Here is a 22,497-nt window from a genome sequence, read left to right on the forward strand (position 1 = left end):
AAGAGGCACCAGAATGAGGATGCAGGGACTGTGTGCTGTATTTAAGGATGCAGCAAGTTCATGAGGAAAAAGTGTTCTGTTTTACTTAACCAAAGGAAGACTTTCAGTGACCAAGGTCAATCTGTTGTTGGAGAATTACAAGAAGAAATGTCAAAATCAGCTTAATGATACTTGCTAGTCAGAAGGAAAAGAAATCAGAATTAGAAAGGCCTGAGTTTCACCAGTATGGCCATTTGTAGTGGCAGTATTTAGATTATTTAGAAAAATCTGCATGTGCTTTGCAAAATCTTTCCTCATACAGTTAAAGAAATAAGCCTGATGTAAGTCATCTTACTTTTAATTTTTGTCACTAGTGCTAAATCACAGGGTCTCAATTTTTAGTTAGTTTATTTATTTATTTATTTATTTTATTCCAAGTGCGTCAGGCTTGCCAGGCCCTTTCGCTTAAAATTGTAATCTAGAATAGTTGAAACTGAAGAAGTGTTAGTAGCTTGGAGCCAAGCTTCGAAGAGGATTTTGTGGCTTCAAAGCTTTGTCATTCCTGACAATCTTTGTGCTTATAGAGCTGATTGCATCAGTATTTTTAAAAATTTGATACTTCAGCTATGGCGTAGTTCTTACTACTTCTTCAGACTTCTGTTCTAAAGTGGTACTCCCAGTTGGCCAAAAGGATTTTAAAGCAACTACCATATAACTGTGTTGTATTTGAAAAGGTGTTGTGCCAAAAGTGGGAAGTTGGAGCTATGCATCGTCTGGAGAGTGCCCTGGGATGCTGCTTTGCTGCCTTCTAACAAAGCCCTTGTTTCATATCAAGCCTGTAGTACATTTTCCTAAAATATTAACCTGCTGTGGGTTTTGTAGGCTTCTGTTTCTCATTTCCATGAGCAGGAAAGGGTATGGGTGCTGTGGATCTGGGAGGGTTGCATGCCTGGGTTCTGGAATCAAGAGGAATGGTCCAGCTGTTTAGAAATGCCTTTGTGTGGGGTGGGGGATCCTCCCTGGTGCATGGGGAGGTGTGGTGAGGAGCGAGTACATTATTCAGATTAGGAGCATAAGGGCATGTGGTGGGAAAGGACATTGATGTGGCTGGTCAAATGCCTTTGGGAGGCTGTGAACTGCAGAACAGTGTAATGTCTAAGTGAGTGTGATGTGGCTAAATAGTATCTCTCAGCTGTACATGCTCTTAAGCTGAGAGTCTCCCAAGGAGGAGCTGGGCTGTAGGGGTGGGTTACTGGGAGAGAGAATGGCAGTGTATCACCTCTCCTTTAGGTAGGTTGAGAGTTGCTGTTCTTACATTTGCAGATTAAAGGCTGGAATCTAGCTCCTGACCTCTCTTCAATCTGGTTGTGAAGTGGTGTTCTGACGTGCATGGCTCTGTGTTGTTACTCTACAATTCTTGTGTTCTCTTTTGTCCTGTTCCCAATGAAGTACCTATTTCCCTTGATTATTTTACTCAGAAGAACTGGTTAGATATGAAGCTTTTTCTCTTGATTCAGATAGGTGTCTCATCCTGCTAAATTTCATGTGGCTCCGTCAGTAAGACTTGTGTGTTTGTCTGTGTTCTGTTTAAAAAGCTAGAAATTACCCGTAAGTTCCTTGGTATGTATTTAGGTAAGTTTCCGTTTGTCTGGAAGAATGCCTGTGACTTGGAGGCTTTTTTTTTAATTGATCTTGAAGCAGCCTTTAGTGGATTTAGCTGGAATTAATTTTAAAATTGCTCTTTATCTACTCACTAAAAATGAAGTGCACTACGTTTAATTCTGTTGAATATGTCTTGGTTTGAGGTTGGGGTTTGTTTTTTTTTTTCCTTAGGGGGAACAGTTTATTTAAAGTGTTCTGGTGACTCTATTTGGAAGGACTGCAGAAAGCCATAAACACAGAAAGAACAGGAACCGGAGAGGGGATTTTCTGTTTCCAGAATGATGGTCCAGGAGCTGGTGGCTGTGGAAGGGGACAATGTGGGTGACGCTCCTGAGCCGCGTTTTGCGGAGCTGGAGCTGTTTCGCCGCTCCGAGTGGCCACCAGGTGGCAGCGTTGGACAGCGAGTGCCGTGTCCAGGTATCGGGACTCAAATGATGGCTTCGGGCTTTCTTTTGTTCTCCTTCTTCCCCTCTTTCCTTTTATTTCTTCATTATCCTCTGCAGCCAGGAGCTCCAAATTTGAACAAACTGCAGGTTTCATCCGTCTCTTGCAGTGTTAATTTGTGAAAGGGTCTGTTTTTGGCCATGGTGCAACGTGCTAAGAAATTGTTCAGAGGAGAAAGAACAAAATTTCTTTGCAGGAGGGTGCAGAATGAGGGGAGACACTCCTTTTTTGCTTGGCTCAAGAAGGTTCTTTCTTATCCCAAACCACATATATCTGTCCTTCCTCTACCTACTTACAGTACAAAATGTCATCTGGAAAAAAAAAAAAATAGTTATAATGTAGCGGCAAAACTGTTGCCTGGAGAGTGTGCCTGCTGAGAGCCAGCCGCAATTTGGAAACAGTAATAAGTTTCCCTTGATAGGATTATTTTCACTCTGCTTTAAGGGGGAGAGAGGATGGAGAAGTGTTTGTTCCTAATGGGAATGCCCTTGAAAGAACAAGTAGACGCAATCAAGGGAAAAATATACATATTCTGCAGTTAAGATTGTAGTTCTTCTACAGACTAGAATAGATTCTAGTTAAATTAGAAAAGAGGTGGATTATGTGCCTAAGTTCAGTGCAGCAGTACCAGCCCCGCAGCAAATGTCAGCATCTCAGCTGTGATGAGTGGTGTGTGGTGTTTGTGGTATGAGATTATTTTAGGGTGCTTAGTCAATGACTTCATTTATGTAGCAGGAAATACAAGACACTTGTACCAAATTTATATTATCCTTAATGCAAAGAATACATTAAGCACCTTTTTTTTTTTTTTCCCCAGTCCTGTCTCTTGTAACTAAGACCCCCTCAGTTTTTTGGGATGAAAATAAAAAAGCATTAGCTACATTGCATGTTTTACTCTGGATGTTGAAAGTCATCTTTTGTTTTTGCTGCCTTCCCTGACAGTTTTGCATCCCTCCTGCCTTGAGGAAGCAGAATAAAAAAGCTATCGTCTGTTTGTGGTGGTCTATAACTAAATTGATTGCAAAATATGAGAAAATTATTTTGGTGTTCCGTGTTGTACAGTTATAATTATGGGTGGGTTTTTTGTATGTATGAGGTAGTTGGGGTAGTTCCTTTTGTTCTTTGAAAATACGTTGAGAACAAAGTGGTAGGCTTTGAGAATGGTTTAGAAACCATGAAATACCAACTTCTCCCCTCAGAAAGAGTCCAGGTAGATTTGAAGAGAGGTGAAACTGCAGGTGGGAATGGTCCTTCCTCAAGACATTGGAAGAAAATAAAAAAGAGGAGATACATGAAGTAATTTTTACATGTTTGTTACATGTTCGCATTGTAAATATGCAATGCTGTAGCTTTGACACAGTCAGTATTGCACTGGGCCTGGTGGTAACGAGTGCTGTAACATTTATCTTTGCTTTTTTGTCACTTAGTTTGTACCTTCTTTACTTTAAATAATTCCTCATGAGAGAATCCCTGGTAAATCAGGGCTGCATATTCCAAGTTGCTTATTACATTAGTGTGAGTCTGATGTATAATTCAAGCAAATCAGTAGTAAAAGATTTAAACCTTTGTCAGTTAGCTATAATGACTTCAGCCAAATTTCTAACTAGTTCACCCAAAGAAGTGCTGATCTATCTTGTACCTTTCTACAGTATATGGAAGGTTTTTCCATTAAAAGTAGAATAAGTGGGATATATTCCCTGAGTTGTGAGGAAGGTGGCAGCAGTGCAAGTGGCATCTGAAGGGGGTTGTACCGGTTACTTTCCCAAAGAAAGGCTAGTTGTGGTTTTCAGACTATTTGACTTTCTGGCATGAGGCACTAGGTGGCTCATATAGGATCCATTTTATTATTGATTATTCTGACATACATAAATCTGATTCTGCTTTGGATACCTGCTGCAGAAGTGCCAGTCTCTGTACACCTTCTTTGGTGTGGTAGTGTGGAGGCTCCCATACCTTTTCTGCTGAACACCAGACCAGGATATACTGTGTTTTCATCACTCCTCTTTTGGGACTGAGGTTCAGAAGTCTTCTCTGAAGAGCATTTATTCTGGTTTTGCAAAGCATTTTCTTCCAATTATTGGTTGCCTGACTCTTACTTGTTAAATGTGACCAGTTTTAGAGTTCTGTCCCTGCCTTTGTATATTTCTGCAGGAATTTTAGGTTTTGGAAATTAAAAACAGTGTAAGGACACATTATCCAATATCAGCGCGACGCTGACCAAATTAGTGCACATTAAATAGAATATTGCTGGTACATAATGGACTTGAAGAATGTGATTTTTCTTTTTCTTTTTTGTGCCATTTTTGTTCAATTTCAGTACAAGCTACAAGAAACAAAGAATAATTTATAAAAACTTTTTTCAACCAAAATCAGTTTTTGGTCAGTCAAGATATTTTTTTATGTGTTTTGTTCCATGTTCATGGCTTTGTTGTTTGTGAATCTGTTGTCTTGACCCTTGCTAGGAAAGATAATATTATTACTAGTTCTAGACTCTAGCTAGGAGAGAAAAGATTTCTAGTTCTGTGTTTGGCCTCAGACTCTTCAACAAATATGATCATGTTTTTTTGGGGTGGGGGGGGATTTATGAAGAACTGTGAGGATAATTACATAGTTGAGCTTAAAAAATATTTGCCATTTAAATGAGAATATATAAATTTGTTGCATTTGAACATAATTTGATGAATTTGGCATCTCACTTGCATGTTACATGGAAAAGCTGCAAGGACCGACATACCATTGACATCAGACAAGCTGGGCAAACATACTAAAAAAAAAAGCCTAAAACCCCAAATACTAATACTTTCCCAATGCAGCAGTATACAGATTTACCAGTGTCAATGAATATTGTTCTGCTAGTATATTTCTTATTTCATGCTTCATTTTCTTTTCTCCCAGAGCTAGAAGTGTCATAAAGTGTTTTGCATTCTAAGTACTAGAGATATAGTGTAGAGACAGTATTTGCCGTGTTCTTAGAAACAGAAGGCACACAGTGAAATTTAAAAAATTGAATAGACAGTTACACCTCTACCATTTTACAAAAGAAATTGGCAAGAAGTAAACATGTGGGCATTGGGAAGAAACTGTGCCTGTATGTGGATGACTTCTTTTTTTTCCCCCTGTGCATCAGAACTGAGAGATGCACTTGCCATAGTCAGGTCTATACTTAGGCTTTGCGTATTAGCCTTCACAGCAGTTAACGATATTTAGGTTCAGCCTAGCTATCAAGAGGCAGGGAAAGGAAAAAATGCAGTAAAGAAGTGGCTCAGCTTCTCTCAAATGGGCTTTAATTGAGCTTTTTGTGATGAAAAGCTAATGCTATCTGTTTCCTAGAGATGACTGATTCTGTGTTCCAGTTGTTAACTGAAGAGATAGGACTGTAGTTAGAGACAGCTTGTACCAAAATACGGTAGCAGGCATTTGGTTGTTGACTAAAGGTTTTAAATATATTAAGTTATGCTGGAGGGGGAGGAAGAAAAAACTATCTATTTTTGTTACAGGTTGTACACTTAGCTGTAACAAATAGGAACACTATGGCTGGTGCTAGACAAATATTTTTAACGTGGCTGTTTCCTGCCCTAGTTCTTGGAACAGGAAGTAAACATCTGTATCAGAGAGGATTTGCTATTACCACTGATAATTGCAATGATTCTCTTCTATGAAAGCTACTTAACTCCAACAGCATATTTAACTACGTATTTTAACATATTTGTATGGCGTGCATACAAATAAGGTCTATTTTCAGTAGTATTCTATACCTCATTTCTGCATTTATCAGCTGTAATACATTCCAAGTACTTCTGTATATCATTGAAATGAAAGATTTTACTGCAACTTAAGAATGAACATTTATGTTTCTGACTTCCTCTGTTTTTCTTGCCAAGGTTTCTTTGATCTAAATACGGTGAGGTGCAGAAAGAGGATAGTCCCAGAGACCACTGGTGTTCAAAATGCCAGTGCAGTGCCTGAAAATGTTGCCTCAGATTGGTAAGCTTATTCAGGCAGAACAAATGAGACCAAAAATGCAGATTCTGTCAATAAGTCTGCACTTCATCTCTTGCTGCAGCAGGGAACATTACTAGATCTCATGTTGTTCTGCCTGATTAGCTCTATCTGGAAAAAGGGAGCCTTTCCTGCTGCTGAGTTAGAGGTATCTGCTTTAACAGTCACAAAGGAAATGTGAAGAAGTCAGACATTTAAAATGGGTTGTAATGTTTATTTGTGAATACCTTGTGCTTAGAGCTGGGGAATTTCTCTTCTCACAAGAATTTCAGTCTAGGAAGTGGCATATTGGCAGTAGTGTTCATTTTCTTCTTATACTACAAGCTGGAAGATACTTAGCTCCTAGAACACTACTTAAGTTTAAGTGTGGGGGGTTTTTTACCCCTCTATTTTACAGCCTTGGAAACTGGCACATTATAGGCTCAAAAAGTTACACAGGAGTGGATCTCTCAGTGTAGTGTAAATGGAAGGGACTCTGTTCGTGAAAAAGGAAAACACAGGAAAATCTTTGTATCAGTTCCTGCATGGCTGAGTCTGTAGTGAGCTTCAAAGGTCTTGCATCTGAGGAAAGTGATGACATGAAGAAAGTGTTCTGTGTGGAAGATCACGTAGAGATCAAGAGAATTGGAAGTGAAGTCAGCAAAGTAATATTTCTAAAGAAAGCCTTGCGTAAGAGAGAAAATAGAAGGTAAGTTGGAAACTATCTCTAATATGAAAGGTTTTAGGAACAGAAGGCATGAAGGTGAGAGCTGAAGGAGGAACCAAAAGGAACAGTTATGGCCATAAATATGTAATGATGACTGTAGCAGGACATGAAGTGAAAGAAGCTGGGTTTTGTAGGACTGAGTGAGGAGTGGATCATGAATTCCTGTGTAAGGTACTGGGCAGAGAACTCACTGTTGAGGTGAGACCTCATCTAGCAGCTATGAAATCTGAGGGCACGTGCTTGTACTGGGGGCAGTTCTGCTATTCCATTTAACATTTCCCTTGGGGGGTGTGTGCACAGCCCTCTTGATTTGGCGCTGATTCCCCCTGTAGAGGCTGCGTATCTCAATGAAACTCTGCATCAACAGGCCTGCTGTAAGCATCTAGTCCCACTAATAGAGCTATTTCTAGCTCTTCAAGTTGTGAAGAAGGTGGCTCTTCATCTCCCAATCAGTATGCTGCTGAGTTGCATGGCCTATGGCTATGTAGACTGAAAAAATACTGAAGGAGTCCGAACTTCAGCATTCATCTCCGAGAGGTGACTAAAACTCCTTGTCCCTGTCCATCCATTTCAACAGCAGAACTTTCACTGAAAATAAAAATTTGTGTTAAACATAATTCAAAGCCTTATAGTAAAACATGTCATGTGGTTAACCTTTAATACAATGTAGCATTTAAAGAATAGTTTGCATCTTTTGCTGGTAAATTACTACATAAATATTTAGATTAGGTGTGAATAGGAATGTGGCATTATTTATGGATCCATATTTCTCTGGCATTTCAGATGCATGGTTGTTTTGCTCCTTAATAAATGCAGACATTAAAAGAACAAGCATACACAAAGTGCTAATTTTAAAGCTTTGCAGCTCAGAGGAGAAAAATCTCCCCATGTTTTGTTAGAACTGCTTGTCGTCTCCTGTTGCATGATAGAGAGAAATCACATAAAACACTAGAAGTTGCATTAAGCTCCTTTATTTCTAATACTTGTCATGGAGTGACATGTCTCACCTGCTAGTAGCAGAGCAACCTGTCAGATCTGAAGACGTTCACGCTTCAGAGGCAGATGTGATATGGTACAGTTACTGCTTTAATTTTTGTCCCTATTTTGCTTCAGTTCTTTCTCATGTTAATTCTTGGGAGGGGAAGGCAAGACTAGATGAAATGTCTTACTCAGGAAAACTTGAAAAAAGAGGAAAGTACACATGCCTTTTTCCTGGTTTAGCTAGGGATTGGACTGTTGGGGAGGCTGCCCAGAAAGCCACGTCAGCAGCATGGAGTGCAACAGTTCAGAGAATGGTGCTGACAGAATGGTACTGCAGGCTCTTGTGGAAGCACTCTTGGGTCTGATACATGTGAGTTCTCTTACTTCTGTGTAGTCCTGTAAATCACATACCTTGTCTGTAGCTTGGCTTCCCCCATACCAGATGTGACTTTCCCTGCAGAGTGAACATACAGGGATGATGACAATAAGTCTGTTGATACCTGTGAGCTGGTGAGATACTGCAATAGTGAAGGTTTCTGGCTGTTAGGAGGAGGAGTAAGTTTCCATTTGAGATGGAAAAGGTATGGATGTTTCCTTGATCTGTTGAAATTAAGGAGAGGTACCTAGCAGTTCTGCTGCAGTTTTGGCTTCTAAATTAATCCTGCACTAAAGAAGTGAATTCTTTGGGGGCTATTAGTCCTCCACAGTCTCCATGGTATTTATCAGTGAGAAAATCTGATTAAATGTTCAGTGCTTTTGTGCCCTTGCAAGGTATTCACATACACTAATTATCCTTTCCTGCTTGTTGGCAGGAAATAGGCATTCCCATATAAGCTGGTATGCAGGTTACCTTGATCACCTGTTGGTCTGGAAGATACCCCTAATTTCTCTGATTTTTCTAGGCCCCTGTTTTATAAAACCTTTCAGTGTTTGATATCTTTTTCCCATTTCCTTTTATTATACTTGGTTTGATGGCTCAGAAATTTATTATAACCACGGGAATGTATTTTACAAGAAGGCCTGTTCCATTCCTGAGTTGACTAAGCTCTTCTAAGCATCCATGGTGATCCCTGCGTTATCAGCAGTGGCTGTATGCATGGAGTCATCTCACTGTGATTCTGACTGCATTACAATAAGTAAAGAATTTGCCAAAGAACTATTTGCTTACTCAAATACTAATCCTGTGAAAGGAGGATATCTGAAAGTATCATTTTCTTGCTGCCAGTAACTGTCTTTATGCAAACTCTTTTCAGCTGTTTTTTCTTCTGATGAACACTTTTGAGTTTAGATTCAGGAGTTCCTGTCTTCAGGAGTAACAGCCCTCCAGCACTGATACCCTCAAGGCTAACACATAGCAGTATTTCTCTAAGACGAATGAAGAACTGTAGTGTGAGGGAAAAAAAGTCATAGCTATGGAGATGTTTTCTCTCTTCCCCAACAATCCCTTAGACTTCCTTGGTTCATACACATCAGCTGGATACCTTGGTATGCTCCTTGTAAGAGGCCAAGAAAACCTTCAGGATGTCAGCTAATTTTTAGTGATATTAAATGTGAGGATTTAGGGATGAGTGTTTTTTCTTGCAGGAGGTAGCAATTTCCAAAACCTCATGACTCTTTTTACCTGAAAGCATGTACAATTCCTAAAAGCCTGAAGTTCAGTGTGAATGGTTCAGTGTCACCCTGGCCTGTCCCAGCAAGATGCATTTTCTGATACATAATAACCCAGCCAGAGTAAACATCTTTATCTCCAATAACAGTAGAAAAAATCCCAGGAGCTGTACATTTGGCCCATGGAAGTTAAGTCTTTGCTATCAGTACTTCCCAGGAGAATCATTCCAGGTCATTAATTTTCTTTCTCTTCAATAAGTGTTAACCACTTGATTTGAAAACTTTTTTGTTATCATAGGGTAGCTTCAGAAAGTGTGAGGGAAAGGGAATTTTGTGAACATGCTTTCTAACAATGTACAAGGGGTAGCAATTCTCCTCAGATGGTTGCAGAAGAGGTATCTTCAGTGTTCTTAAAATGTTTTAATGTTTAACTTATTAACTGTAGTATGATGAGAACATAAAACATCTGTATTGTGTTAAAGTCCAGTGTTAAAATACGGTCAGTGGCCACAAGCATGTGGCAAAGTGTAAGGTCAGGATAAGCAAACACTAATACCTGCTCCCCAATGTCTCACAATGTCTGGAAACCTGTAATTAATAACTGCAGTCAGAATGTTTCTCTGTGTTTGATAACACTGGATGGTGGTGGTGGTGGTGTTGTTTTTGGGGACTTGTTTAGGTGAGTCCCTATAAACATTTGCAGCCTTGTGTGAAGAGCAGTTCCACAGCTTAGGGGAACTAGGGCTTGTAAACACCTGAATCTGCTCGGTTGCTGGGCAAGTGCATTTTCTCTGTCCTGATATGCTTGCAAGCTCATAACAGTTTGTGCAAGAATAGGGGCCAACCCTCTTTGGTGTACTGATAACATAAAGGTGGATATCTTTTCCTCCCCTTCATATAATTTTAAGGTACATTGTTCTGGTCTGCCCTCGTGCATCTGTGGACACAAAGGAATGTAATCTGGGAAAGTGTTGTACTGTTCTTACCTTACTCTTCTTCTCTGATCATCCAGATCTGAAGACTTTTTAAATGCCTCTTAATCTGACAAGCTATGGGTCACTACCTATTTCTACATAGGTAAACTCAAACTGTCAGGAGGAAAGGATACCATTATTCATCAGATGGGGAAGGCAGGAGTTTCCTGTCTTATGTGAACGGTCTGGGTGTAAGGGAACTGAAATAAAGAAATGAAATCCAGAGTGTTGGCAAAACAAATGATTTTTATTTTAAATTTCTCCCAGTTTTAGACAGCCCTGTTTACCTACCCATGTCTCTAATTTTGAGTTGTGAGGCTTGGTTTTGAGCCTATCACCAGGAAGAGCCACAGAACACACCCAGTTTCAGGCAATACTGTTTGAGACCTGAGTGCTGTAAATGACGTAGAAATGTGCATGTATTAACGAGGGGTATAATAGGTTTGAGTGAAAGTGGGAGATAAGATGTGTTAATCTTGTATATTAAATAGTCCTACAACAATGAACCTTACAATGAGGCTGTTATTAAATCTTTCCTTCACTGGCCTCAGTTCAGTGAAACCAGTGCTTCTGAGTTTGGCATGTTTAAGGCCAGATTTCACAAGAAAGGACCAACTTTCTGAGGCCTTTGTCATTTTGAAGTACTTATCAGAAATGTGTACAGCACATGGTGGAAAAGATCTTTCCAGCACTCCATCATGGAATATTTTCCCTTTTTTGGGCTTGTGGACACCTCCCTTAATACTAGTGTGCTGGTATGGAGTCTGTTTTGACCTCAGCTGTGTCTTAGGAAAAGGAGTACTGTGTTTCTCTCATCTGCGTCGTGCAAACAGATTGTGTTCCAACAGGGTTAGAAAGACTGTCAAAATAGCAATAGTTTTAAAGGAAAAAAAAATTTATCTAGAATGATCAGTGATTTTTACATTTGGTGCTGTTATAGCTATAGCACTGAAGACAGTTCCATAAGAAGGGCAAGGTTTCTTGGCTCACTGGTATTTATTTTTTTCTATTTTCGTCCAGCAGCATTTACAGATTTTCATCTTGTCTCTTGCACCATTTGCCAATAGTCAGATTAAAGTCTGCATGCTGCTGTCTGATTATGTTCTAGTTTAAAAGAAGGAAATAAGAAAGTTTAATTACCCAAACCTGATGCCCACTGTGGAAGATACAGAGAGGCAACCATGTTAGGAAGCAGCAAACAAAAACTTCCCCTAGCAGCCAGGTTTCCTTTCCAGTAAGGACCCAGACAAGGATTTTGTTGTTCTGAAGGTGGTGGGAGCTGGGCTGAAGGAGAGACTGCTTTTCTCCATCAGCATTATTCGTGTTTGAGGGTAAGGCAAAGGTTCTGTGAGAGACATCAAATATATAAAATTAAGAGTGATGATTGATTGTTTCCTGCAAGGAAGCAACAAGACAGACACTACTGTGTATTCTCAGGTGATCCCCATTCTGATAGTAACCAAGACCAAACCTGATTAGCTTAGTTATAAAACGAGTTGATGTTTTTGTGATCGTACATTCTCATTCCCTGCAAAGCAGACATCTTTTTGATTTAATATGCATGTTCTTTAATTGAGATGGAGGTGGTGTAGCTCTGCTCTCAGTAAGTTCAGCTTTTACATTCCATTTCTCTTTTGCCTCTTCATCCCCTTTTGTCCTTGCATCTGATTCCGAGCTCACATTTATCCTGTTAAATAACTCCTCTTACTGTGTCTAAACATAAGAGGCTGGAGCATCCTTTCTCAGATACCTCAATTCCCACCTTATCTCTCCTCAGGCTTCTGCCAGGAGCCCCATTGTCAAATTAGAGTAAGGAACATGTCTGTTTTAATATCTAGTAGTACTGAGATGACAAATGGCTTTGTGTAAACGGTGACGGTGGCTACTGTGAAAGATTTTTTTAATTCTCACAAAGGCCTGCAACTAAATCAGCAAGTGTTCCCAGTGACGGGTATGTCACGTAAAGCCGCGACTGCCTCTGCGGATGGGGGAGAGTGTATTTTGAGGAAGAACAGTGGCAGGAGGATTGCACGGTGGATTTTCACGTTTCAAAGCGATGCGTTCGATCTCTTTTCTGTAAGAAAGTGAACCCGAGCGTTTGCCCGGGCGCGCCGCCGGGAGCGGCAATACCCGGGACGGGCACACGGTGGCGGCACAGCCCCACGTTTGGCGCGGCCGGGACCGGTCAGTGCCGCTGCCGGCTCTGCAGATGCACATATGGCACAGTATTATCATTTTATGGTTACAATTATGAGCAATTTGATAGAAAATGAAAGCTAAATTATGCAGTGTTCCTTTTATTTGTTTAATTTTGCGCTCTAAATATGTAGAAGGAAAAATAGCGCCGGTTTTGTGTGGGATGGTGATAGGTACAATGCCTCCTTTTGGCTTCGTGTTCTCACATAGCGCAGGTTGTGATTATTTTCTCTCGTACATGATGAAATGTGTGGAGTTGTTCTCAGGTGCTGGGACTGTTTCGCACAGAAATTGTGTATGTCTGAATCTCCAGGCTCCTTTCTTCCATAAAAAATGCATGGTACATTTACTGGTGGGTAGACAAATACATAAGTAACAAGTTCCTTCGCAGTTTCCAGTGGAAGAGTCTGGGTAGCTGTGCCGTTTAAGCAAATGCCAAAGGAAGTCTTTAAATTCTGAAAGTCACTATAGTCATTGGCAGAGCTCCCCTGAAAGGAGCAAGTATGTTCTGACAAATTCCTTCTTGCCAGTGAGAAAAATCTCCTGCCATAGCAGTTCTTCAGCTAAAAGTAAAAATTTTCATGGCCCATGCCAGGACCTGTATCTTGTTATGATGATCTGTGCGGTCTGTATTTTGTGTATTCAGGTTTTTAGCTTATCTCTCATCAGATCCCTTATGTTCATTATTATTAAAATGCATGGTTTTCCCTGTATATGTAGTGGCATAATTTGTCTTCTGTATGTCATGTTCTTCCTTCCTTTTCAGTAAAAGAAAGTTGTTTGCAGAGCCAGGCTGTAAAATAAATCTTTGTTCTATTTTTTTTTCTTTGCTGGTAAGTATTCTTTTGTTTGTAGTAATGAAGGTAAGGCTGGAGATGTGCTTTCCACTTGGAATAGAAAATGTGAGCTCTGAGATGGTATTTGCATTTATCGATCCAGGCACATCTGTTGGCATACGATGGCGTGTGATATTTTTGTCCTTACCCACCTTTGAACCAGAGAACATGGCAGATAAGCTGTCCAGTTTGATTAGCATATCCTGTGGAAAGGATTTTCAATACATAGGATCAAATCCCCTACCCTAAACTGCTTTTGCATTTTGAAAGTATGCTAGAGACTTCTCTGAGTTTATCTGCTATATTGGGAATTAGTTTTAGGTTTAAATGCTTTCCTTGCTCTCATGAAATCATACGGGCTATCTTTTTCTTTGGCCAATTTTAGATGCACTATATTTGTATTGTGCATCTCAATATTTTCCAGAGCGTTAAAGCGAACTTGGGAATTTCATCATCTGTGTGGAGCAGAGCATCTTGGTAGATGATATAAAACTTAGGCTGTCTATAAAAGAAATTACAAAATTACAAGTACTTGGATAAATCATACTGGTGAATTTAACCAGGGTAGGAAGTTTTTTCTTTACTGCTTTTTCTTCAGGATCAGTTTTAACAGTGGCTCTACAGGTGCTGTAGAAATGGAAATGGAAAGATTATTTTTTGAAAACAACTCTTCAGCTGTTTAGGACACTGTGTTTTTTATTTCTGTTCACACCTGACATCTGTGAGTCCAGAGACTAGATTTGAATTTGAAGTTTTACATGTGCTTTGTGAAAGCTCCAAAGGACCGCCCTGGCTTTGTCCCTAACTTTCTTAACTCAGTAGCTTTTCTGTAGGTAGGTAACCATAACTTAACTAATTTGTATGCACCATATGCAGTCTCAGCTCACTTCAAAGTGTAATCAAGTCATGAACTAATTACAATACCATATTCCCAAAGAATGTAAATTTAATTTCCCTTCAAACAGAATGGGAATGTATTAAGCAATTCCTTTATATGAGAGCTGTGGCATTCAACAACATAATGCTGATGCTTCAAACAGGAGTGAAGTTCTTAACTTTTGTGGACCTTCTGACCTTTTCCCTATGCATCTTCCCTTTTTATTCTTGCATCTTGAGTTAATTTACTGACTGGATAACAACATTAAAATATTCAAGTGTAAATTAAAATGTAACTGCTGGGCTTCAGATTGGAGATCACTCCAATCTTATTGTATGTGACTTGCTTCTTTATAGTGTTTTCAGAATTGTGCTTCCTAAGGCATTTGGATCAGAAGGAAATTGTGTTTTGAATTGAAGGCTCATAAGGTTCAGACTCTCACCAGATGATTTCTTTAATACATCGAAAAGTGGATGTGCAGAAAGTTCCCTACAGGTTCTTAGCATCACTGTGCCAGGGAGTCCACATAAACTCAGTTATATAAGAATGAGCGAAGTGAAGTTGTTCATAAAACATTTTATTACCTTCAGTCTTTGCAGCAACTTCAGAGTTTAGATAATAAACTTTCATAGAAGTTACTAGTCTCTACCCTTTCTCAGAACAATGATTCACATAGAGTCAAACCACTCATTTTATTTCTCTTAATTTTAAAGGCAGAAGAAACATGTTAGGGTTGACTTTGATCCGTGCCTGGATAGTCTGATTTCCAAAATGTAGTCCTGTTGCTCTTCTGAGATGAGATTGTCAAAGCACAGGACTGTATGTATTAAACACAAGCAGTAGTTTAAAATTAAATGTGGGTCAGCTTCCAATGAAGTATGTAATTGTTAAATGCCAAAGGAAAGAGCTTAGAATATCTTAGTTTATATTTGAAAGTGTTCCTTTTACATGTTAATTCATTAATACCAGCAGTTTATTTTTATTCATATGACTTTTCATATGTAAGTAGTTGAAGCTGCATTATTTTAATCCTTTCTTTGGTTAGGAAGAAAAAAGCCTGCAGGTGGAAATCAGAATGACATACGTATTGCTTCTTTCCCAAAAGGCACAGTATCTCTCTCCTATTGATATGCAAAATATTAAGGCAGAAAATGAACCCCATTGCTTCATGTGTCAAAATACTGTGAAAAATACATGCTTGGGTGATGCATGAAAAAAAAATGTGGGTCCGTTCAAGCTGAGCACACTTGTAGTGGAATTTGTTGTGGGTGTTTGGGGCTCTGCAGACTATAATTAGGTTCCCTTGTACTATGAATGTTTAGATGTAGCTTGATCCTTAGTTGTAGCTACAGGGATAGCATAGTTTGGGGACCCAGCTACATGGGTCTTGGGCTTTGCCTGAGTTTGATGAAATGCTTTCTTACTCTTGCAGCATTCTTTAAAGTAGTTTTTGGACTACTGAGTAACTGTACAGTGAAATTTTGTAGTACATGGTGCCAAAGTTATGGATGCAGTGGTGTGTCTGTTAAACAGCTGTGAGCTTGCTGTGACATTCTTCAAGTGCCAAGCACAGGCCAGCTGCATTCTGGAAGTGGTGTAGTGTTGCTGTTGCTGCCAAAAAGACTCTAAACCCCAAACAAACCCCACAAAAACATCGAAGCAAGGTAAGTTAAAGCAGGCACGTGGTGCTTGATGCTGTGCTGCTGGGACTGTGCATGGCTCCTTGAATGGGTCTGGCACACGCACCTGCTTGGAGAGCATGCAGACAAGCTCAGTTCTGCCTGCAATTTATCTGAGTAGATTTTTCTTGGGAGACCAAAAACATCTCAGTGCTCAGTGTAGCTTCATCAACCCACTGTCAGTGACATTGCCTCAGCATCTCCTTCCTTGTCTAGTTTTTATCACAGCATTTGTCTTCAAGGGACTACCTGAGGCAGTGAAGAGAGTTAAGTCTTTGCTGAAACTGCCAACATGATGATAACTAGTCGGGTTTCTAGATGCATGTCCTTAAGCAGAAATTTAAAAAGACCAGTGTTTTGTGGCTACTGGGTCATGGTTGCAGATCCCAAAAAACTTTCTTCATCACATCACTGAAAGTTTCTTGTATCTCTACCACAAAGTTCACATTAATGCTGTCTGATTTAAATTCCGATCCAATTTGTGTGCGTTTGACTTTTTCTTTCCTTTGATTGCTTTATTTATCTTTGCATATCTCTGTAATAGCTCTGAGTCTCTAGAGAATCTTCCATTGGATATGGGGACTGATGGGACTGCAGCATCTTGTGGCTGAAGATGAGATTCATCTCCTGTGTTCTCTTCTGGCCGTGGATCAGAGAATGTAGCCCTGAGTGAGAGGAGAGTCCAAGCTGAAGCTACAGTCAGGGACTACAGGAATGAGTCATCACTGGGCATCTTGTTTGATGCTTGGGAGGTCTGTTAGGGCTTTTATGCATGGGTGAATGCAGGCAAACTCTGAGCTAATCAGGTGCAAGATGAATCTAGTCTGTTAGTGCTGTGCCTAAACTGTGCTAACTTACCCTGCAGCTGCAAGACCTGTGTCCTGGAGCTGGCTTCTGGAGCGTGTGGCTGCTGGGCTGCACCTGTGTGCTCAGACATGCCCAAAGACTCCCTGTGACACAGTTTTCCCATGTGTAAAAAGGGAACAATAGAGCTACTGCCTGACCCGAAAATGCTCTTGGCAAACCAGTGAGGAAAGTGTCACTAGGTGGTGAGTTCTCACAAACACTCTGAAAATACAGAAGGGCCTTTGTTACTAGATTGATTGCAAAGAATCTCGTTAGCTGTGTTCTCTTCCCTTGCTAGTAGCTTCTAGAAAAGTTTTTTCCAGCCTCAGTTTGCTGTGATCAGAAGCTGCTTTAAATTTATATATTTTTTAAATAAAGTGAGATAAAACTAAACATTTCTTCTTAAATGATAAAGGCCCCCAAAGAAGTCTTTCTAAGGAGAAGATTCTCTGTCTTCGGGCCCGGTTGTCTTTTTCCCTCTTACAGAAAGTGATACAAGAAAAGCAGAATTTTGGTAAATAGTCCTCATGGAGTAGCCTGGTGTTGGCTTCATTTGGAAACCTGGACCTGAAGAGACCAGCAGTTGTTTGAATTGCTGTAGCATGAATGTTGCTTGCAGAAGGATGTGGACGCTGATGTGTAGAATTCAAGAGCTTCTTAGGTAGATGCTGGATGCTCTACACTAAAACATTTCAGATTTTAATTGTATATTCACTTATATTCAAAGTGGGAGTGGAAACAGTGGAGTGGGAACAGTGCAGGAGGTCAGTGGGTGTGCTAGAGACAGGCCCTTTCCCTCCCAGTTTCTGGGGAAGCAGGAACTGCAGCTGTTTGTTCTACCTCAGCCTGTGGGAGGCTGGCAGTATTTCAGCAAGGGGTAAGCTGTGAGTACTTGATGTAGCCATGGAGCCTTAAAGCCTGAGGATTAAGAATGGAACTGAAGGAAGGGTAGGGTTGAGACTTTGCAAGATGGATAAATATTCCCAGACTGGTGCCTCTTGCTGGAAGAGGTGTCCTCTGCTCCCAGCTCCCACTCCCTCTGCTTGCCTCATGCTGGATCTTGTGCCTGGCCATCCCTTTCCCTTGCTGGGTCAGTTTGCTCAGGCCCATAGTGAGGGGTCTGGGGTGGCTGCAGAGCTGGTGTGGGTGGAAGGAGCGAGTGGGAGAGTATCTTTGGAAGCAGTTGAACATGAAGTTGGTTGTACCTTCTTGTGAAGCTTCACCCCGAAGGAAAAGCTCTTTGCCTGGCTCCCTGGATATCCATCCCTGGCTTCTGTAAACGTGTCACCACTGTGTGCTGGCAGCCCCTCTTCTCAAAGCCAACCATCTCCACTGAGGTTATTATCTCTTAAGAGCCACAAATGAGCTCTTAGTTCTTTGATTTACATTCAGTGAAAAAATTAACTAATTTATTCTATAAAATATGTAGTACTTGCAGTATGGCACGTAAATGTGGCTGTTGAAATCCTAACCTTTGCATTTCTAATTTTGATTTTTTTTTTTGTTCCCCCCCTCCACATACAACCTTAATACTTTACTAATAAACTGCATAAAAAGTATTACTCTAATGCATTCAGATGCATATTTCCTGGACATAAAACTACTGTTCAGTGAAATGCCAAGTACCACTTCTCCCAGGTAACTAGCATCTCGCAAATCCAATATTTGTGCTCCTGAACACATGAAGAATTACCTAATGTATGCATTTAGGTGTATTACTTTTTTTGGAATGCAAATTTATAGGACTATATATACTGTTTTTTCAAACTTACAACATTTTTTTTAAAGCAGATTATGAACATATTTATCATAACGTATATATTTGTCCAAAGACTATATTGCCTTAGTAGATGCATGACCTTATTATATCTGAATGACTTAAATGTTTTTGTGGCAGTGTTGTGTATTGCCCGCCTAATTTGTAGGAGAAAAAAAGAGATCATCTTGCTGCTTTTAGCAAAAAATTCAATAGAATGAGGTAGTAAGGTCTAATATTAAGGCTTTCTTTTTTTTTTTTCCGTAAAGAACACATTCTGCAGTAAATGTACCAGCACATTTTTGAGAATTGCCATACTTTCAGCTATTCTGCATATGTCTTAAACAAATGAATTCTTTTTTCATATTCAAAGCTTCATGTTTACTTAGTAAGCAAAGCAGGGCTTTAAACTCTTAGACTGTGGTGGCTGTAACAATACTTTACTTAATGTAGAGTGATTGTGTGAATGAACAAGGTTTTAATCTTCTAATGCACCAAGTTTTACTGTGGCTGACCAAATGTCACAAGAATTTCAGGGGCATCTGCCATTCAAGCTTGTGAGTTATTGCCCTTCCCACTCATGACTGCATAACTGGCCCTTGGACAATCAGGATTTGCTTGCATACTTTGCTGATGTTAATTTTGCTTGTCGTGTTTTAAATGAATTTGGCAGTCACATGCAGAAGGTGTACAGTGACGGCAGTCACATGCACATCGTGTGTACAGTGACGGCTCTGCAGTCTGTGAAGCACAAATGGGGCATCTTTTTAATGGTGCTTGGGAGTGAGGGGCAGTCTTGCCTGGCTTTCCAGTAGGACTGACACTAACACTGTGGCAAGAGTGAGGGTGGCTGCCTGGCCATCACTTGTGTGCCCCAAGGCTGTTCAGGGTACTCATTCCTGGTGCCAGCAGTGTGCTAGCTGGAGGGAGGAGAGGGCAAAATCTGTTTTGTGGGGAAGGGGTTGCTGGAAGCAAAGTGAATTAAGAGGGCTGTAAAAAATTGATAAAGATAGATAGGACTGTCCGTTTTTATATTCTGCCACATAACATGGGTTTAAATGAATTTCCCTATAATTTGTCTTCAAATACCGACATTTAACTCTTAGGCTGTATAAATGAACTGGCTTTTGCTAAAGTAAAATTCATGCCCTGCGTCCAGGCTAATATGTTCACCTACTATAAACATTACTGCCTATGGTTACAACTGGAATAAAAAATTCCTTTTATATACATCATAGCTGGCAGAGACTCCTGAGACCACCACAAATCACTTCAGCCTTTTGGTGCTCTCTGACGAAATGAACTGAAATGTAAAACAGCTCTGGCTTCAGGCAGGCTGGCTCTGGAATGCAATTAGCTTGTTAAGACCATTGTTTGTACCCTCCCATATTTCCAGGTGCTTAGCAAAGGTGTTATGAGAGCTCTCCTGATTGATTTCAACATTGGGGTTTATTAACCTTCCATTCCTTCCTAAAATGTTTTGCTTATTCTCTCTGTAGCCTTTTATTTAAAGGAAAGAAAACCAACCAAACAACAACAAAAATGAAGCCTTGGCAAGGCCACCCGTCCTGGAAAAAGAATAAAGGGGGGTGGGGGGGGGAGGGAAGGAAAGGCAACAAAACTGAACCAAAAAAAACCCCCTTAGGGTCATAACAGGGAATAACAAAGCAGTGAGTTATTTATGCAGCCATGATTGGCAAAAGTGATTGCAACATGAATTTGCCCAGAAGCAATGATTAGATCATAAAAATGTTAAGGAAATCTGTAACTCAACACCGTTTTATAGATTGAAGAAGTTTTTGTTCCCTACCTTAATTGCAGTGACTTGTTATTAAAGTATTTATTCAGAGTAATCTCTTTGGACAGCGAGCCCTTATCCCATCTGCATGCATAATTAAAAGTGAGGGGGGAGAGAGGGAGCATAAATGGTTTACCATGCTACATGAGCAAGGGAGGGAATTACACAATGACAGGTGAAGAGCAGATTTATCTCCTGTTGGAATTTCAATGCTGCAAGCAAGGCAGGACACTGTTGCTAATATCCTTGCAAACACCAAAGTTGCTGCTTCTCCAGATTACTGTCCAAAAATTATTGCTGGTCTGTAAAAGGCCTGTAGCACTGCATCTGTGACTGTGGGGTTTTGAGCCACTGGTGCTCAAGCAAAGAGATTAGATTTGGGTATGTGGGCTTGTGAATCGATGTCTGTGCTTAAAAATGGACTATTTACTTACTTGGCTGGCTATTTATTTATTTATAAATAAACACTTGTAATGGCTGGCTTTGCTGAATATGAATCAGAGGCTTGTAGTTGTTCCAGCTGAAACAATGTCATCACCTGCCTCCTGCTGCTGTCCCTTTTCCGATGATAAAAGAATTTGGTGCAATTCTTCTTTTTCCACTCTGAGTAGAAAGAAGGTTGTACTTGAACATTCATCTCTAAGCAGATTTATCATCATTAGGCGCTACTTAAACCCACGGTATCTGTTTTTAAATTGAACTGTTATGGATCTAAATCAGATTTACACAGAGTAAGTTGGTATATATTTGGCTATAACTGTTTGCTAAAGAGTGTTTTTCCCTTAACTTCTGATGTCTCACCTCTGCAGCAGCAGTATAGAGAATGCCAAGAACTTTTGAGCCTCTATCAGAAGTACCTGGCTGAGCAGCAAGAAAAGCTATCACACTCCCTTTCTGAACTCAGTGCTGCCAAGGAAAAGGAGCAGAAGGTAAGCTCTCTTTTGCCATCTCCTTTTTTTCTTTCAATGACTTAGTCAAAACATCTTTTTGTTGCTGTAAGTGTATTATCTTGCATCATAAAGTATTGAATCCTATTTTGTGATTGGTTTCCTGTGAGTCCTTCCCTTAATACACGGATTGCAGGAAAACAAACAAAAAAACCCCCACAACTTTTGGGTCAATAATATAGGTGAAGTTAATTGACCATGTTGTAATGGAGTAAGAATCATGGGAACCCACACCTTTGCCAAGGAAAAAGTTAAGATGCTCTTCTGTTTTCTGTTCTGTTATTTAAACAGGAAAATAATCACAGTCACTGAAGATATAGCCTTTCACATTGTGGCTTTTGATGATTGAAAAGGGCATTACAGATGATGTATTTGGTCAATAAAAGCTTTCTCAAGTCCGTAAAGCAGCTCATCTCATTTGAGCTATTTATAGAAGACCTATAGTTCTATATGCAGTTAAAACCAGAAAACGTTGGCTAGGGGATACGTGTTAAATTAAGTGGTAAACTGTTTCTCTGATGTAGGTGCCCAAAACCTCGAGAACATGGTTGCTTGAAATTTTTTTCTGGTAGGTAGGTGCTCGGTTTGCATCCCTGCTGATGGCAGATCATACCCTGGAAGAGAAGACTGCCTATGCAAGTGCTCTACCCCATGTTCTTGCTTGCTGTTCGCTGGTAGCAGCTTCCATCTGCAGATCTCCAGAATCCATCTTACATTAAGACCATGCCTTTTTGTAGAGGTTATGCCCTTGATCCTCTCTTCTGCTGGAACAGTCTAAAAGGCTTATTTATAACAGGGCTAGAAGTAAAGTCATCAGCACAGAGTATCCAAAAGGAGGCCTGATTCTGGCGTCTCAGTGGTTCCCTGCTGTGAGAATTATACAGCAGATCCTGCTTCTCAGGAGACTGTGCAGGAAAGAGTCTTTTGATTCTCTTCAGGAAGCAGGTAGTAATACTCTGACTTCATTGTCATCAGGAGTGGGGTTTTTTTGTCCTGATGATGTGGTTTTTTTAGGGTTTTCTTAGCTTTTTTTTTTTTTTTGTCCAACATTGTTAGACATTGAGCTGGTTGTCAGGCTTTTAATCTTTTGTAAACATTTCATTTCTATTCTTTTGTGTTTATATCTGCCATCCATTTTTGTGATGGCATTGAGTCCAAAACAAGAATATCCTCCTCCCAGAATGGGTGATGTCTGTGTTGTTGCTTGTA

At 40.1% G+C, this 22,497-nt stretch overlaps 1 protein-coding gene across 2 annotated transcripts in view; it reads left to right on the forward strand.

Annotated features, from left to right (window-relative positions):
* The window catches only part of KIAA1328 (KIAA1328 ortholog), a 171,894-nt gene that overhangs the window by 47,416 nt on the left and 101,981 nt on the right, over positions 1–22,497 (forward strand). For both annotated transcript variants that reach the window (XM_039566615.1, XM_039566616.1), the window contains one exon: positions 21,143–21,270. In XM_039566615.1, coding sequence (XP_039422549.1) covers positions 21,143–21,270 — 128 coding nt within the window. The remainder of the gene's footprint in view (positions 1–21,142; positions 21,271–22,497) is intronic.

This window comes from Corvus cornix, chromosome Z (genome assembly GCF_000738735.6).
Source record: "Corvus cornix cornix isolate S_Up_H32 chromosome Z, ASM73873v5, whole genome shotgun sequence".
In the NCBI taxonomy this organism is placed as follows: domain Eukaryota; kingdom Metazoa; phylum Chordata; class Aves; order Passeriformes; family Corvidae; genus Corvus; species Corvus cornix.